This window comes from Neolamprologus multifasciatus, chromosome 13, assembly GCF_963576455.1.
Source record: "Neolamprologus multifasciatus chromosome 13, fNeoMul1.2, whole genome shotgun sequence".
NCBI lineage: Eukaryota > Metazoa > Chordata > Actinopteri > Cichliformes > Cichlidae > Neolamprologus > Neolamprologus multifasciatus.
The window spans coordinates 1,819,035-1,837,965 of NC_140451.1; the positions used below are offsets into that span (position 1 = coordinate 1,819,035).

Below are 18,931 nucleotides of genomic sequence, written 5' to 3' on the forward strand. Positions count from 1 at the left end.
GACACATGACGGAATAAGACACGCAGACTTAGCATGACGAACCGACGAGGAACACGTACACTGTAAATACATACAGAGGGAAAAGAGGACTAGAGATGAGACATGGACATAACTAAGCACAAACAGAACATGATGGCTGGGGGGAAAACACACGTGACAGAAGGAATGGGTCACAAGGGCAAAACATGTAAACGAGAGGAGGAGACGGGAGAAAAAGACATTACTGAAATACATGAAGGGCCAGGGCTGGGGCAGCCAACCAGTCACAGACAAACAGCCACATTTTTTACTGTGTCACTGCAAAGAGCCACATCATACACCTGGGCACACATGAACATCACCCATCCCTTCCTCTGTCCTGCGTTCAGTTTGGGGTATCAAACTCAGGACCCTAACCCCATCAGGCCGGGGTCTTTGTGTGGAGTCTGCATGTTCTCTCCAGCTTCCTCCCACAGTCTAAAGACATGCAGTCAGTGGGGGTCTTCTCGCCCCGTTCACATTCACACAGAGATGCATTGAAGATCACCTTGTGGTTAGTGCCTTCTATTCGATGTACAGACTGAATAATAACACCTTCTAATTAGTTCTGTCTCCTATTGGTGCTCTTCTACGAGTAATCAGTGCTTGATGGCTTACTAAGCTTAACGTTTTTCACAACATTGATAACAAACACACACAAAACAACAACAACATATATTATCTAAAAAAAACTTGATTGGACCACAGTTTGATGTTCATCCTACATGTTTATTGAGATTGTCTAATGTCTGCGACGGTATCTTCTCCCACGTCTGCGGACACCCGAGGCCTTGTGGGCTCTCCTGCGTCTGCGAACGGGGCGAGAAGCACGTTTTCGTCTATACCTGCGTTGTGGCATCGTCCAAAACGGCGGTACCTGCTCCACGTCACGGGTTCTATTTATGGACTCACCTGGCAACTTTAGTGAGGTCACTGCTGATGTTGTTACTGTTGGTGTGACCTCATGACTCATTCATCCCATCTGAACTGTGGTGTAATTATGAGGTCACAGGGGGACGTGAATTTATTCACAAAGTTGAAAGAGAGTTTGGGTCATAACTCAAAGACACAATGATGCAGTCAAATCATTGGAATTAAATATCTGTAAATTACACGATTTAGAGGGTTCTGACATCACATCCAGTCTCTCTGTTGTGATGTCAAATATCAATGCCAGACTCGCTTCTCTGTTGTGATGTCAAATATCAATGCCAGACTCGCTTCTCTGTTGTGATGTCAAATGTCAATGCCAAACTCGCTTCTCTATTGTGATGTCAAATGTCAATGCCAGACTCGCTTCTCTGCTGTGATGTCAAATATCAATGCCAAAGTCGCTTCTCTGCTGTGATGTCAAATATCAATGCCAAACTCGCTTCTCTATTGTGATGTCAAATATCAATGCGAAACTCGCTTCTCTGTTGTGATGTCAAATATCAATGCCAAACTCGCTTCTCTGTTGTGATGTCAAATATCAATGCCAAACTCGCTTCTCTATTGTGATGTCAAATGTCAATGCCAGACTCGCTTCTCTGTTGTGATGTCAAATGTCAATGCCAGACTCGCTTCTCTGCTGTGATGTCAAATATCAATGCCAGACTCGCTTCTCTGTTGTGATGTCAAATATCAATGCCAGACTCGCTTCTCTGCTGTGATGTCAAATATCAACGCCCAAACCCCACGACCGATAAATAACACAGAACACGCAGCCAGTGACGCACCAATCACACACCACGTTTAGTGACCAATAAATCAAGCGCCACAGGTGGTGTAAATGACAGCTCAGGGATGTGTAATGATGTTGATTTTTTCTGTTCTTGTTCCTTTTTACCAAGCCGGGTTTGTTGGTCCTTGTTTCCCTCTCCTGCTGAGTTCCTCCTGACGGAGTTCATAAGCCAGTCAAAGATCTGCACATCACAATGGACTGAGATGTCGACTTCCTCCCACCAAAAGAAAGAAAAAAGTAAAGTCGTCATGCAGCAGGAGAACAAAAAGTCATACTACAGCTACTGCACCCTCTAATTTATTAGATTCTTTCAATCATGTGTTTCATAGGGGCCTCGGAGCACTTCTGCACACTAAATGAGCTGTGCTGGAACTTACACCATCACGTAACCCATAAAGGAAATCTCTTATTCATAAAAAGAAACAAATGTTTGCTTTGATTCCTCCTTGAGAAACTGAATGTCACGGTCCTGGGTCGCTGGCTCAGTGTTTTCTGTTTTGTTTTATTAATCTTTGATTTCTTGATGTGTGATGTTAGTTCTTAGGTTTTGGTTCTGTGTCCCCGCTGTTCTGTGTTGGTACTGTGCCTCTACATAAACAGCATCATAATTTCATATTTTGTCAGCACTTCCTAGCAGTATGTAACTACACAATAAATGTCAGGGTTTGCGTGTTGAGATATGAATGGAGGACCCAAGATGAAGGCACTGCTGATGTGAGTGAGCTTTATTTATGGAGAGTGACATACAAACAAAGGCGAGGGAGGCGAGAAACAAAACTAGCAAAACCTAAACTGGGAAAGCTGAGAACCAGATAAGAAACCTGGACACGAGGGAATGGAGTTAAAACACGATGACAAGCAGGAAAAACAGCCTGGAGGAACACAGACGGACCAGTAACGCACACAAGAGCACGAATGCTATAAATTAGTGATGGCCCGCTTGAAGCTGACGCTCCGGCGCGTGTGTCGAAAACACCAACACACCGCTTCAGAAGCACTCTGTCGATGCTCGATTCGTTTGGCCACAGTCACGTGATCAGTGACGTCCAATTGTGAATTCCACTCTGCAGAGTGGGCAATCATAATGAAGCAGTTCAGTTTTTCTGTAGATTCAAGCTGCTCTTCATATTTTTGACCAGCAGATGTCACCACAGAGGACTGTGTTAAAAAGCTTCCAGTAATGAATCGTTTTTCAACACAAGCTTCAGAAAGCTTTGTTTGGCCATCACTACTATAAATACACACAGAGGGAAACGAGGAAACACAGGAGGGGGACACAGCTGAGCCTAATGAATCTGACGAGACGGGTCCTTCATGTACTGTACATGATGCGGGTAGATGCTGTACGTTTATGGGCTGCAGGAGAGACACAGATTTGTGCAGCTGAGGTTGTTTGGGGTGCCTGCGTGTTCGCCTGCTGGGCCTGAGCGAGCCTCTCCACATCTGTGGCCCGGCGGTCTCTTCTCTTGCTGAGGATCTTAACGTAGTTTGCTGGGACGAGCCGGTGGTCTCACCGTCCACGCTGGCCAGGAGCCAGCCACGCACACGGGGCTGTAGCTCTAAACACGAGGGAGATAGTTGTAAACATGGGGCACGCTCACACAAAAGAAGAGCCCTCATCTGTTATTTCTAAGATAAGGAAAACAAAAATAGAAGGTTTTGGGTCAAAGCACTCAGAATCAAATGTCCTGCAGCCAGTAAAAAGCTCATCACCTTTAGGAGCGAGGTTGAGCATCTCTCCAGCTTGCATAGAAAGCTCCTCCTGAGAAGCAGCTAAAAAGTCATATTCTCCTCTGGCCACCACGTGGTCGTCCTCCTCGCTCGCCCAGTTAGTGTCTAAACCAAGCAAGGAAACTGAATGAAAGACATTCATCATTTTAACTGGTCTTAACCAAAAACAAGTCCTTCTGCTTTTCCTTACACTTGTAAAGTAACTAATGGCATATGGAGCTATGGTACCCAATTTATTTGCCACTGAGTTACACAAAGGCACATATGATGTCATACAAGCAGACTCATCTTTACACGTGTACTGCAGCCCTGAACATTACCAGCTTCAGATTCTATTATCAAACTTTGCAACAGCAGCCTTAATTACTTTGAACTCAAAACAATCAGCACCTGCAGCCACTGTCCTGTGTTGAGTACACCTCTCAAAACAACTAAATGTACTCATATGAATATGTGAGTGCTTGCTGTTCCATCTCTTCAGCCTGCTGCACAAACCTGCTGGGGGGACGTCCTCAAGGTGAGGTGTGTGTCTGTATCCTCCCAGGCTGTAGCCGCCACCGTAGCTGTAGCTGTAAGGCCTGTAGCCACCACAGATGGAGCTCCCATAGGGGCTGTAAGAGGGGAGAAGGAGCTGTTGGATGGACAGTAGGACTGCTGGACCTTATGAGGGGGCACCAGGGGCGCCATCCTGGGCAGGACAGAAGGGCTAGCAGGGGTAGAGGAGCCTGTAGCTAATCCTAAATCTGTAGATCTGTTTGGTGACAACATAAAGATAGAATATCAGTAAAATCCACCCATAATTCATTGCAACATTAATTGAGCAAAGCATTAGTTCAGAAACGTCATGGAGTCGAGCTAAACCACAAACTGAATGAACAGCTCATAGAGTGGCTCTCTTCCACAGCGTGTCCTTTGTCCTTTCTCCCTCCCCTCAACCCCAACCAGTCCTCAGAGGCTGCCCCTCCCTATACCTGCTTCTACTGGAAGTTTCTTCCAGTTAAAATGGTGTTTTTCCTTCCCACAGTCACCAAGTGCTCGCTCAAAAGGGCTTGTTTTGATCATTTCGTTTCCTCTGTATTACAATAGGGCCTCCACCTTGCAGTATAAAGTGTCTTGAGGTGACTGTTGTTGTGATTAACGCTATATAAGTAAATCAAACTAGATCCTGCCTCATCTCTTCTCACTACATTTGCAACACCTTTCGGCAGATTCAAATTCCTGAGGATGCCCTTTGGCATCAACACCGCTTCTGAAGTCTTCCAGAGAGCCATGGAACAAATATTCATGGGATATCCATGCGCAGTGATTGTGGACGACATCATAGTGGGAGGCAAAGGAATAGAGGAGCATGACAAAAATTTAAAAAAGGTTCTGGAGCGGGCCAGACAAGTAAAACTCAAACTGAACCCAAAAAAGTGCAAGTTCAGACTTAAAGAAGTGAGCTACGTGGGACACATATTCACTGACGAAGGACTAAAAGCAGATCCAACTAAAATCTCCGCGATCAATGAAATGCCACCACCAGAGGACAAGACGTCTCTCCAACGTTTCCTGGGAGTGATCAACTACCTGGGCAAGTTCATCCCAAACTTAAGTGAACTGTCAGCACCACTTCGTCAGTTGCTTCACAAGGATGTGGTGTGGAGCTGGACTCAACATCAGCAGGATGCTTTCAACAAACTTAAAACATGCCTCACTGGCCCACCAGTACTTCAATACTATGACATGCACAAGCCAGTGACTCTTACATGTGACGCTTCCCAGCATGGTCTAGGGGCTGCATGCCTTCAGGACAACAAACCTGTGGCATATGCATCAAGAACTTTAACTCCAACGGAGAGAAGGTACGCTCAGATAGAGAAGGAGTTACTAGCTGTAGTGTTCGCATGTTACAGGTTTTACGACTACATCTACGGAAAGCCAGTGGTGATTGAAACAGACCACCAGCCTTTGGTCACAATCCAAAACAAACCTTTCCACACAGTCCCGGCACGGCTACAGCGCATGATGCTACGTTTACAAAAGTTCAACTTGACTCTGGTGTACAAGAAAGGCAAACACCTTTACATCGCAGACAGACTCTCTCGCACACCAATGCTGGATGAGCAACCTCTAAAGGAAGAGGGGTGCGACTTCGAGGTAATGTCACTTCAGCTCATCTCACCAAAACGCCTACAAGAGCTCACCGAACACACCTCGAAGGACGCTACCCTACAGACACTTGCTCGCTACATCCAGCAGGGGTGGCCAAAACAAGCAAGTAGTGTGCCTATAGAAATAAAACCATTCTTCAGCTACCACGATGAACTAATCATCGACAACAATGTCATTATGAAAGGCAACAGAGCCATCGTTCCAGCATCACTACATGAAACCTATCTGCAGGAACTACACAAGGGACATCCAGGCATGGAGTCTACTAAAAGGAGAGCAAGGGACAGCGTATTCTGGCTGACAATAAACTCTGACATTGAGAACAAAGTCAAATCATGCAGCATTTGCAACAGTCTAAAGCCTCACCAACAAAAACAACCCCTGAAACTACATCAAATTCCTGATCTTCCCTGGTCCATCACAGCCACAGACATATTCGAATGGGACAACCGCCACTACCTCGTGCTCGTGGATTCGTATTCTGGATGGTTTGAAATAGATAAACTTGAAAACCTAACATCTGCCTCAGTCATTAACAAACTCAAACACCACTTCGCAGTACATGGGATACCACAGAAACTGTACTCAGACAATGGCACCCAGTTTACCAGCCAGACCTTTCGTGAGTTTGCCACACACTGGGAGTTCATACATGTCACAAGCAGCCCTGAGTTCCCTCAGTCAAATGGACTCAGTGAAAGAGCTGTCCGGAGTGCTAAAAGACTCCTTGAAACATCAAAAAGAGATGGAACTGATTTCTATTTGAACCTGTTACATCTACGCAACACGCCACGAGACAACATTCTTGGCTCACCAGCACAGAGGCTGCTATCAAGACGAACGCGGTCAACCCTTCCTGTGTGCAAAAAACTGCTAATACCAACAGCAAAAGTGACAACCACTATCAAAAGTCAACTCACAAAAAAGCGCAAAACTCAAAAACAGCACTACGACAAGTCCAGCAAGCTGCTCAGTCCATTAACACCAAACGAGGTGGTAAGATTACAAACACAGAGAGGACATGACAAGATTGGAGTTGTAAGTAAGGTATGTGCTGAACCTCGCTCTTATGTCGTTGAGTCGGGTGGAAAAGAATACAGGCGCAACAGACAACATCTTCTGCCTGTGAGCGAGCCTCAACCCGACAAGCTCGCTACAACACAAGATGAACTGGACACATCTCGACGAGCGGATGAAACTGAACCTAATAAAACACAAACCAACAAACATGAAACAATTCAAGTTCAACTCGACCCACCACAACATGGCACAAAACAGTCAGAACAGGTGATAACACCTACACAATGCCAAGTACGCTCTGATGACAACTTGTACCGAACCAGATCTGGTAGAGTGTCTAAACCGAATAGTAAATACATGGATTAAAAGCACACCGGTGCTGTATCTTCTGTTTTGAAATGTGTTTTATCTCGTGTTATGTTATTGCATACTTGTCACAGTTATGACAATGATTACTGTGAATTTCATTTGATATTTGAACCTTCATTTCGTTGTGTAATCCATAACCTGATAAGTTCTTCCATTACAGTGGTGTTGTTTGATTTGGGTTTGCCTGAAAAGTGCCAAACTAATAAGAAAAAAAAAAAACTGAAAAGGGGGATGTAGACAACAGCAATGTTATGTTTGTCCATACTGCCTCCTGTTGCTGCTGTTACGGAGAGTTCCAGCAGGTGTCGCTGTGGTTCTCTCTAGGGGTTATGTGTACTTCCTGTTACGAGTGTACGGACGTTCATGTTGGCTGCTAATAAAACGCCTGGCATACAATTACAGCGGACTGATTATTATAAGCAAACCTACAGTTGCCAAAAGCACCAAGTTAATACTTGAAAAAACTGCATAAATACAAAATACACCAAAATAGAATCAATATTCTGTTTACTTGGTGACAACGCTGCTTTTAGCCTTCAATCAGAAAGCTTGAGTTGGCTAGTTTAGCATCGGGCTAACGTTTAAAGCTTTCACTTTGGGGAAGTAACTCGCATTACTGCTACTGCTGTGTAATCTTGGTTAAATTCACAGCATATTCCAGAAATTACCCTGCAATAACTAACTGTTACGGTGTGTTCACACCGAACGCGATGGACGCGAACAAAAACGCCCCAAACGCCCCTAATTTGAGGCGTGCACATTCGCGTCTCAACGCGTGTCCAAGAAAAATCCAACGCGCTTCAAAATATGATATTTTGACGCGCGTGAACCGGAAATGTGGGAGGGATGTGGGAGGAAGTTGTGCCAGACCGGTATCTTTGCAAGATGGCAGCTGTCGAGTTAGCGCTTGAAGAGAGAGTCTCCCTTCTCTATGTACTGTGGAGAGCAGAGCAGCGGCGTAAAAGACGCCCTCGCCGTACCTGGGTCCATCAGGTCCTCCAGAGGCGTGAGCAGTTTGGTGAGTTTCACCATTTGCTCCAGGAGCTGCGCCTGGATGACGGCCGATTTCAGCGATATCACCGTCTTTCACTCGGCCAGTTTGAGGACCTGCTTTCCCGCGTCGGTCCCAGAATCGCCCGCCTAGACACCAACTACAGGCGCTCAATCCCACCTGCAGAGCGCCTGTCCATCTGCCTGAGGTTAGTAAAAGTATTTAATATGGTAGTCCTGTATTGATACCTGTGCTAATATATGCTAAACTATCCATTTATACACTGCTAACGTGGATGTGCTATGCTAACAGTGAATGCTCGGTTTTTACTGAAAGCAAACTGTGGTACGGAGACGACTGTTTATAATATTTCTAGTGATACTCAGAAGGTCTCATCAAGTCCCGATTTAATTCGATTTATGCTGTTATCAGTGTTTGAATGATAGCATGGCTGTGGTGTCATATCAATGTATGCGCTCGGTGTTTGCTGATATCAAACTGTAGCATTAGGACCACTGAGTTAACCTTTGTAGTGATACTCACTCCTTTTTATTTAGACGGAGCGGAGAAGTGTGTGAAGGCAACTTGTGTTCTCCACAATTTTCTGCGCTGTGTGGACGAGAGAGGGGCACCTGCTGTGGTGGAGCCGTTGCAAGGCCTGGGTCGTATGGCAGCAAACAACTCCTCCAGAGAGGCTGTCCTGGTGAGGGAGAAATTCATGGCTCACTTCTCGGCGGAGGGAGCTGTGTCTTGGCAACCAAAGGAGTAACCTGTTTGAAGTCCGAGTGACTTCCCCACAACGGCTCTTTTAAGAGCCACCCACAAACCTCTAAAGAGTGTTCCTGTCCTTTTAATTTTTTCTTAATAAATGGAGCTCTACTCCAAAATAAACTAACCTATTTTTACTCTCTTAAGTAACTTGTCTTCACTATGTTCCTATATACAGTGTGGTGCACAAGTTTGGGAAACCTTATTAATAGTCATTATTTTCCTGTATGAATCGCTGTTACAATGAAAAATGTCACTTACATATATCATATAGGAGACACACACATTGATATACACTAAATATTTACTTCCAGGCTTCATTTCTCTTTTTTTGTGTTGCCAATTTATGCACCTGCTTGATTTAAACAGTTATTGCACACTTTCTGTAAACTGCATTTCACTTCTCAAATATCACTGTGTGTGTCTCCTATATGATATTTAACTGACTATTTTTATTGTGACAACCAGTGATTTGTACAAGAAAATAATTACTTTTCACAATGTTGCCCAAACTTTTGCATCCCACTGTATTAGTATGTTTTGTCATTAGTATAATATGAAATAAATTCTACTTGTGTCAAGTCGGGTGCCAATATTTGCTGTGTAGTAGAACAGAGACATTTTGTCATTATAAATGTTTATTTGAAAAAATATAAATTCATTAACAAAAACATTTATCATAAATATATGAAATGTAACTATTTACAGAGAGACAGGAATAAAAAGGACCCAGCTTGGAGTGGAAGAGCCTCAGGGAGAAGGAGGAGAAAAATAAGAACATTGTTTCTGCCCTGGAGAGTTGCTGCCTCATCAGAAAACTACTGATCATTGGGGTCCAATGTTTCCAAATTTAACACAGCTGTGCTGTTTTCAAAAACTAATTTATAAATTTGAAATTTCACGAATTCTCGTGTCTGAGGCGGCATGCTCTCCAGAGCAGGAACAAGGCCGAGGAGGAAATGTTCAGTTGGAGACGGGCGTGGCCTCTTTAGGGACTCCAGGATGGCCAGCTCCACCGCCGATGGACCGTCCTGGGACCCGTCCCTCGCCCGCCTTCGAGCTGTCCTCCTCTGTGGGCCTGTAAAACACAGCACAAAACAACACAAAGTAATGAGAAAGCTGCTACTAGATTTTCATTTTCAAAATTGAAAAAGAAAAACAGGATATAAACTGATTGGTTGTAGATATTTAGTAAAGGTGATCACAAGGGAATTCAAGCAAGTAAAAAGCTGTCAGTGCTTGATGTTCATACCTGTGGGTGCAGCAGCAGGAGTGGAGGGACCAGGGACTGGAGAGCCAGGAGAAGAGACAGCTGAGGACTCTGCTGCATGATTACTTGACTCTATGAAGACAATATTAGATGTTAACAGGTTGAAGACAATAGTCATAGAGAATATTATATTATTATATACTTATATACTTATTATTATATACAGTGGTCTCTCATTTATTGCAGCACATGAACAGTAGTCACAGTTCTCACAAGTTGATTCTCAAAGTGCAAACCTTTGTCGATTTTAAAACGTAAAAGTATTATGCCGCGCTTTTTCTCCGTCTGCGGCGCCACTTTTGTGCGCCTTTTTTGCTCCCGGTGCAGGTGTCTATTTCCGAATGAGGGTCATAGTTATGAGTGTTTTTGTGCTGTTTTTTTCTATTGGACGTGATGGTTATCAAAACCAAACATGATAAGTTTGGCAAGCGCAGGAGACACGACATGGAGGAGATTTGTCATTTGGGCTGCAGAATGCAATGCGCATAGTTGAAAGCTGTACGGTGCAATAAAAAAAATCAGCGAAAAGGCGAGGCAGTGACGGATGAACAGCGGGACTACTGTATACTGTTTATTAATAAACAAAATATGTTCCTGTATGACAACACGCATAAATTAACTGCCTACATTAACTCAATGTAAACATACCTTCTGACTGACACTCCCCTGCTGCCTCTTCGGGCTGTCCCTGGTCCTCGGGGGAGAAGTTCTCCACGGTCCGCACCATATTGCCGCTTGTCTCCCGCGGGGTGAGGAAGGGGTCCAGAAACCCCATGACCGCGAAGAACTTCCATCTTCTCCCCGATCCTGCTGCAGACCCACTCCTCTTCTCCTTCTCTGTCTTCTTCTCCTCATTATAAGTGTCCCTGAGGCTCTTCCACTTTCTCCTGCAGATGTCCTCTGAATAAACGCATTATCTTGTTAGCGGAAAGGTATTTGTACATCAGTGGGAAAATAGCGGGACAGTAGGCGGGCTTGCTAGCTTTTGCGCGGGTTCATCGGGTCAGTCTGAAAATTAAAAAGAAGAAGGAATGAACTTACCAGGTTGCCCGATCTCCTCACTTATGTGTCTCCAAGCTAGGTCCTTTTTATTCCTGTCTCGGTAAAAGTAGTAGCTAGCATCGTATAGCTCCGGGTGATTAGCCACGGCACTGATTAGCTTTTCCTCCATACTGAATGAAGAATGAAGGGCTTTGGCTGGATCTGCCCCTTTGACCTAGGTCAGAGCCACGTCACCAGGCTCCTGATTGGTTGTCGCGGCGCGATTTGACGCTGGAGTTCAGATTTTTCCAACTCGAGCGGTAGACGCGAAACGCGCGTATGCACAAAATGCAACACAAAAACTCACGCGCGTGGTTTTATTCGCGAGTCAAACGCGCCAGACGCGCTACACTGACGCGCGTTTCACGAGTTTTGGCGTTTTCGCAACGCAAATCTGCTTCCAAATTTTCGCGGGACCCGCAATCGCGCGTCATCGCGCTTTTCCATTGACTTTACATGTAAACCTGACGCTCTATTCGCGTCCATCGCGTTCGGTGTGAACACACCGTTAGAATAGCGGCACCGTATTGCATCACACTGAGTGCATTTCAATCATTTATCCCGCGAGTTTGCTAGCTAGCAAAATAATAAAAACGATTTTAAAAATTAGCATGTGTAACGTCCACACTGGAGAAAATGATTTACTAGGACTTACGCAAACTCCTCCACAGTGAAAACGTACAAATCCTTCTTGCAGACTCCTTCTTGTATTTTTCGTTTTCCAGCAAACACTCATTAAAACGGCCTCCAGCACGTTAGTGCGCTCACCCCCGACTGTTCGGGGAGGGGGGGTCACACATTGAAACAGACTGACGTGCAGAGGTACAAGGCAGCCCAGGCAGAGAAATGTTGCATTTAGACTTTGCCATTTTATTTCTCTATCTGATAAGAAAACTATTCAATCAGATAGTTATTTGTGGTGAATGAAATACAGTTTCAAGACGTTTTAAGCACCAAATCCGAAATAGAAGCACTACAATATATCCAAGATTTTTCAAGGATTTCAAGCACCCGTACGAAACCTGCATATGCAGTTGATGATTGTTAAAATAAAAGAGAACATTTTCATCAATTTCTTGTTTGCTCCGAAATCTACGACATGGCTATATACAGAAAAGCTCGACATGTTATGCAAAAGAAAAAAATACACGAACAAAAATTCTCGTAATTGTCAGTTTCGTAATTTCAAAATTCTCCAAAACTAACATTTTCTTTGATTGACTCATATTAAATTGCCTACGGTCAAATTTAGTGTGAACAATATTACACAAACAAACATGTGTGTGTGCGCCTGCGCATACATCAGAATCACTTTGATCCCTTGTGACGCGGTAGCTTTACTTCGATCCTTCATGACGTGGTAGCTTTGCTTTGATCCCAAAACCCATAATACGAGCGCTCACCCATTATACTTTATGGCATAACGGACGTTGACCTGACACCAACCCAAACCCTTTCCAGATGTTTTCAGAGCATTTTACAAAAGAAACCAAAACAAGTTCAGTTTTGTTTCTAACCAATTCACAGAGCAAACAGACAGATCGTGGCTATTAAAGTCAACAAGAGCGACCCTGAAATTCTGCAACAGGTAAAACTGACCAAAGAACAATTTCAATACGAGACAGATTATCAATCCAAGGAAACTGGATATATAAAACCTAAGCGTTTCAATGACCTCAAACAACTACTGAAGGTTAGGCGAGCAGCTGAAAATGGTCAACCATTATTTGTTAGTCTAATCAAACAGATGTTGGCCATGTTTCTGAGGTCGTTTTCTCCTTTTTTATGTTGTTCTTTCAGTTTTTCTCCTGAGATGAGGTATGAAGTGTCTGTGGTGCAGCTGATCTGGTCTGTCTCGAGACAGTCCAGGCTGCACTCACCTGCAACAGGTGGAGACTCACCAGAACATTCAGACCTCACAAATTGTGTCTTTCTTAACTCTTCTATAAAGGGTTTCTCTCAGGAGGGGAAGGCAGTGAGGCCTGGAGGAGGTCCATCCTATCACGAGGGCTGGCTAGGCTTTCGCAGCCTGTGTGAGTGTATGTGTCTGCACGACCGTGTTTATTGTTTTATATATTTCAAAAAGACGCATGTCCTCACATCTGCAGTTTCTTTGGTGGATCTGGTCTCGTCTGTCTTGAGACGGTCCAGGTTGCATCCACCTGTAACAGGTGGAGACTCACCAGTACATTATGAACTCTGAATGTGTTTGCAGTGTGCGCAAAAGTTTCATGTTCAGATTTCTTTGGGGGAGTTTTTCTCTGAATGTGTGTAAATGTATGTGCATTCATATGTGCCTTCATGGAGATCTGAGGTTGGCTGCTAGGATGGACCTCTGCGCATAATCACAAGTGTGTGAAAGCATTTCTGTGTTTGGATTTCTTTGGGGCGGTCCATTAATGTAAAGAGCGGTGAGGCGGCCCACTCCCGGTTTTTCCTGCTTTCTTTCCCGCACCTGGAGGGCGTCGCAACCTCCTCATGAGGGCTGGCTAGTTTTTGGGAGTGTGTGTATGTGTCTGTACAACTGTGCTTATTGTTTTGTGTATTCCAAACTAACAAGATTATGACATCACATATATTTAGAATCTTACCACCAATTTGATCCTTTGATCCTTGAATCCATAAATAGGGGTGAGAAGCGATGACTTTTAGTCCATTAATCACAGCATTTATGTTCGCAGAATTGAAACGTTCACCAGAGAAGTATTTTTGAAACATCTGGATCCTTTTCGGAGTAACTGTTTACAGATTCCAACATGTCTCAGAGAAAACAACCCTACAGATTTTTAAGGTAAGTTTTCTTACTGCTGGTCACGTGATGGTGTCAGACTGAGCGGAGGTCTTTCCTGATGTTGCGGGAATTGCCGTCTTGTGTGTGGCTGGGTGCAGTAAGGAGTGTATGTGATGTGTGTGTGAGCATGCGCGTGAAGGAAACGCGGGGAGCGGAAGAGGAAAAAAAGAGAGAGAGAGTGTGTCCTGGGTAGAGAGGGCGACCGGGAGCAGCGTTCTAACGGGCTACAGCCTATGCAGTGTGTTTTCAAAGTGTGCAGTACTGTTATTAAAGCCTCATCTCTTCAGTACTCTCCGGTGTCCCGGCTGATTTCTGTCTGCCTCACTACTCCACAAAAGTGAAGGGAGTTAACCCCGAAGGAGGACAAACTTTGGCCCTGGAGGAAGCATCTCCCCTCGCGTCTCCCGACCACGGTCAGGGGACTGACGGCGAGGAATGGTTAACACTGAGCTCCCGCCGCCACTGAGCATATCTTGCTTTATTATCGATACGTTCTGCACAACCTTGAGGGATAAAAACTTTAAACAAGAGTCTGTTAAAATGCCCCCTACAAGAGCTGCAAAATCTGCATCCAACAAATCTCCTGAAGAGTCACAAGCGAAAGAGGGTATGTCGACGACCACAGCTACCACGCCAAGTACACCTGTGGACGCCGACGCGCTCGCTGCGGAAATATCAAAGACAGTCGTGGACAAAATATCTACTATGATGGAGAATAAATTCGATGAGCTCTCATTATCACTAAAAAATATATCAGCACAACTGGAATTAAATTCTCAACGGATCTCTGACACGGAGAATCGCATTTCAACTGCAGAAGACTCCCTGTCAGGTATGGAAACTAGACTGGCTGATATGGAGACTAAAGTGAATATTCTTACGGAAAAATGTCTAGACTTGGAGGGCCGGAGCCGAAGAGACAACATTGTAATTCTGAACTTAAAGGAAGGCACTGAAGGTCGTGAACCGGTGAAATTCCTCGAAGGCTGGCTACCGACTTTGCTGAGTATTCAAACTAAACAGGGGAAAATCAAAATCGACAGAGCCCATCGGTCCATTGGATTATCGAGACCTAATCACCCTCGTGCATTGATTATTAAGGATTATGATCCTCACTGCAGCTAAAGATAATGGCCCCCTGACTTATGATGGACAGATCATTCATATTCGACAAGATTTGGCAACAGGAGTAAAAGGGATGCGACGTGCGTTTAACGGAGTGTGCCAAAAACTTGTCCAGAAAAATATGCGCTTTTATATGCGCTATCCTGCTACACTAAACTTTTCCCACGGAGGGAAAAATTACTCCTTCCATAAATCTGAAGATGCTCTTGCTCTTTTGGACAATTTGAGTTAAATTGAAGTACACCGACAGCAATTGATTGAATATGTTATAACAAAAAAAAAAAAAGAAAGCTGAGCTGATATGACTGATCTTAAAATAATTTCTTTAAGGGCTGAATAATGTTGTTAAATGACAAAAAACTCTTTCATTTTTGAAGAAGGAAAAAACACAAATTGCCTTAGTTTCAGAAAGTCATTTAAATGATTTGGAACACTCAAAACTAAAAAGAAGTTGGGTTGGCCAAGCTTTTTACTCATCCTATAATACAAAAAGTAGAGGAGTAGCCATCCTTATCCATCGTAATTTGCCTCTAACATAGAGATAGACATAACTTTAAGGGTCAGGTAGAATTTGTAGCAGTTGTTGTGTACAACTGGTCCAAGCAGATGCACTTACTGAATTTAAGAGTCAAGTTCTTGCATGAGTTGGACCAATAATACAGACTTTTAATGAATGCTCTTCCTTACCAGTGAGTCCCGAAGCTCTTTTGGAATATCCTGTGTTTTCTGTTTTTCCAAATCCATGAGAGATGCTTGAACATGAGTCTCCTTTTATATGAACTCAAGACTCCTCTTGCAGTCCCACCCACATTTAAGTCAATGACAATCAGTCATGAAACCAATGGTTGGCTAACGACTGTTGTAGCGGCCCATTGTATTTTGGTTTCCTCTTTTGTCTCCAGTAGCTGTTGAAGGTTTCGTGCGGTTTTAATCAGAGGCATCTTATTAACACATAAATTAACGATTCCCTGAACTATTCAAAATAAAGAATTCCCCAAATATGAGCACTAAGGAAAAAAACCTCAACTGTTTCCATTTGAGGGGTCTCTACTTGATATATTCTTTAAGTGAAACATATACAGTAAAGCCACATAGAATTTTCTTCTATTTGGTCCTCTATTTGAAGTTTGCTTCAAAGTGTCTAATTGCTGTTAACTCATATGCAAGTTCACTTTGATTGGGTGCACTTAGGAAAAGAACCACCATTGATATGAAGCACAGGACATGTAGCTTCAAATATTTATGAATTTCTTATGTATAGCTCTAATCCATCATTACTATATTAGACCTAATGAGTACAACAATAATTAGCACGTAATGTACTCAGAATCCAAGTAAGTGCTTAAGTCTCTTTAATGTTCATGACCAATCTTATGCTTATTGAATACATATATAACAAGGGTATCAGTGAAAAAGCTGATGTCTTGAATGTAATACTTTGTTGCTGAGATCAAGAGTTGATCATGTTGGTAGAGGGTTGATCCTTAGGAGTCTGCAGAGACTTTGTGTGCATCCCAGAGTGTTCTGGCATTCACACCCACATCCTGGGAGCATGGGAGAGGTCGTACCTGCTCTTATTGTTTTGTGGTAGGATGAACGTATCTATATCTGTTTTAGTCTAAGTGGCTTTTGTTTAGATGAACTGGTGGACTAACAGACCAGCAGGTTTAGCGAAGTCTTTATGGGGTCACACTCTGACCCCCCCCCCCCCCCACACACACACACACACACACATACTTACACAACACACAGGCAAGGTACTCTTTGTTTGTATGTGTAACCCTCTCAAGGTTATCCACGGCTGTTCAAGCCAGTGATTTAATGTTTAATGTATGCAGTACTAATTCCATCCAACAGAGGGCAGTGATAGCGCTATAGTTGTCCTGCACTGCGTTATGCGGCAAGAAGAAGAGCTGCAGCGGAGCTGGTTGATGACATGTCATACATGTATGCCTATATGACATCATACTGTATGCCTATATGACATCATACTGTATGCCTATAGGACATCATACTGTAGCCTGGGAAACGGTTAGCCACACAGGACACAATTACTGGGTTCTTAATGTGCAGTTTTATTGTCAATGCCGACTGAATAAACAAAAAAAATGTCCTTTGACCTTTACTTTTGTCAAACAGCGGCCATATGGACTTGTACTGAACATCGACAGCACGAGAGGTAACGTGGCAAAGTAACAGAATAACCGACTAAACAAAGATTCGCCAATACAATACGAGGAATAAAGGAAATGAAATACAAAACACAAAAATACGGCAGTGACCTCTGTGGGCAGAACAAAATACAAAGAGCTAAATCACACAAGGCTCCTTTAAAAACTGTGGAAGTGTTACATACATTTTTATAAACACTTACATTCCACAGAAATCTCAGCTCACTCAGATACTGGAGCACACAGACGATCTCGCAACTTATCCCTTGCATGGAGAAAATGGCGCTCCACGCTGCACATACAGGTCCTTTGCATCATACATTTCAGAAATACATCATCTTGTTAAAATACTGATGTTTTGCCACTGCACTACAATTATACCAATATGTTTCAATGAGTTATGTGCATGTTTAACAATTCCTTACCAACAATTTAACTCCTTCACAACATTCCCGAAAAGTCCCAAAATGCAGTTCTTGTTAAGTCTTTTTTTGGAAAACTGCAGTTAACCCTTAAGAACTGCTACAATACTATTGTAGCAGTTCAGTCATATAGGCTACAATACTGTATGATCTGTCCACCTGTCCCCTTCAGCTGAAACCAATGCCCTGGTCTCTTCACAGTATTTTTCCCAGCCCAGCTTCCACCTCCCCACTGCCACAGCTGTCCCACCTTGAAGTCCAGGAACGAGACAGCTTGATATCACATATGCATTCATATTGATGTCATATAGGCATAAAGTATGATGTCATATAGGCATACAGTATGATGTCATATAGGCATACAGTATTGTAGCCGAGTGGTAAATTAATAATAATAATTTCCATTTCAGTTAACCAAATGTCCATTTAAGGTTCAAAAAGGGGTCTTAAACTGTTGTTTCTTTGTTTCCATGTATGGTAAGACAAGAATGTTATTGGGTAATTTAATGTTATTGCTTGTGCTATTTCTCTGGCTATCTGCATGTTGCGTGCACTTGAAGCTGTTAATTTTATAGGTTTGTGTAGTTGCATATTGTGGTCACTGGGGGGGGGGGGGGGGGGGGCAGTGCTTAAGGGTTAACTGCAGTTTTCCAAAAAACGACTTAACAAGAACTGCATCTCGGGACTTTTCTTCTTGTTGTGGATGTGGAACGGGAATGTTGTGAAGGAGTTAAATTGTTGGTAAGGAATTGTTAAATATGCACATAACTCATTGAAACATATTGGTATAATTGTAGTGCAGTGGCAAAACGTCAGTATTTTAACAAGATGATGTATTTCTGAAATGTATGATGCAAAGGACCTGTATGTGCAGCGTGGAGCGGCCATTTTCTCCATGCAAGGGATGAGTTGCGAGATCGTCTGTGTGCTCCAGTATCCGAGTGAGCTGAGATTTCTGTGGAATGTAAGTGTTTATAAAAATGTATGTAACACTTCCACAGTTTTTAAAGGAGCCTTGTGTGATTTAGCTCTTTGTATTTTGTTCTGCATAGACAGAGGTCACTGCCGTATTTTTGTGTTTTGTATTTCATTTCCTTTATTCCTCGTATTGTATTGGCACATCTTTGTTTAGTCGGTTATTCTGTTACTTTGCCACGTTACCTCTCGTGCTGTCGATGTTCAGTACAAGTCCATATGGCCGCTGTTTGACAAAAGTAAAGGTCAAAGGACATTTTTTTTGTTTATTCAGTCGGGTTTGACAATACAACTGCACATTAAGAACCCAGTAATTGTGTCCTGTGTGGCTAACCGTTTCCCAGGCTACAGTATGATGTCAT

The 18,931-nt window shown here is 43.4% G+C and overlaps 2 protein-coding genes across 2 annotated transcripts; both read right to left on the bottom strand.

Annotated features, from left to right (window-relative positions):
* Positions 1–725: 725 nt before the first annotated feature.
* On the bottom strand, positions 726–4,270 carry LOC146504767 (uncharacterized). Its single transcript, XM_085183602.1, has 4 exons — positions 4,267–4,270; positions 3,968–4,132; positions 3,455–3,577; positions 726–3,300 (listed from the first exon to the last, which is right to left on the bottom strand). The coding sequence occupies exons 1-4, from the start codon at positions 4,268–4,270 to the stop codon at positions 2,660–2,662; spliced, it is 933 nt and encodes a 310-aa protein (XP_085039728.1). The 3' UTR covers positions 726–2,659.
* A 5,203-nt stretch (positions 4,271–9,473) lies between these two features.
* On the bottom strand, positions 9,474–11,884 carry LOC146504768 (uncharacterized). Its single transcript, XM_085182981.1, has 3 exons — positions 10,693–11,884; positions 10,027–10,116; positions 9,474–9,852 (listed from the first exon to the last, which is right to left on the bottom strand). The coding sequence occupies exons 1-3, from the start codon at positions 10,817–10,819 to the stop codon at positions 9,593–9,595; spliced, it is 477 nt and encodes a 158-aa protein (XP_085039107.1). The 5' UTR covers positions 10,820–11,884; the 3' UTR covers positions 9,474–9,592.
* Positions 11,885–18,931: the final 7,047 nt, after the last annotated feature.

Coding starts and splice junctions, on each gene's coding strand:
- LOC146504768 (XM_085182981.1), bottom strand. CDS start 10,819: ATGGGGTTTCTGGACCCCTTCCTCACCCCGCGGGAGACAAGCGGCAAT. Junction 10,117..10,692: donor AGGGGAGTGTCAGTCAGAAG/GTATGTTTACAT, acceptor TTGTCTTCATAG/AGTCAAGTAATCATGCAGCA. Junction 9,853..10,026: donor TCCTGCTGCTGCACCCACAG/GTATGAACATCA, acceptor TGTGTTTTACAG/GCCCACAGAGGAGGACAGCT.
- LOC146504767 (XM_085183602.1), bottom strand. Junction 3,578..3,967: donor TGAGGACGTCCCCCCAGCAG/GTTTGTGCAGCA, acceptor TGCTTGGTTTAG/ACACTAACTGGGCGAGCGAG. Junction 3,301..3,454: donor GCTCAACCTCGCTCCTAAAG/GTGATGAGCTTT, acceptor CCTCGTGTTTAG/AGCTACAGCCCCGTGTGCGT.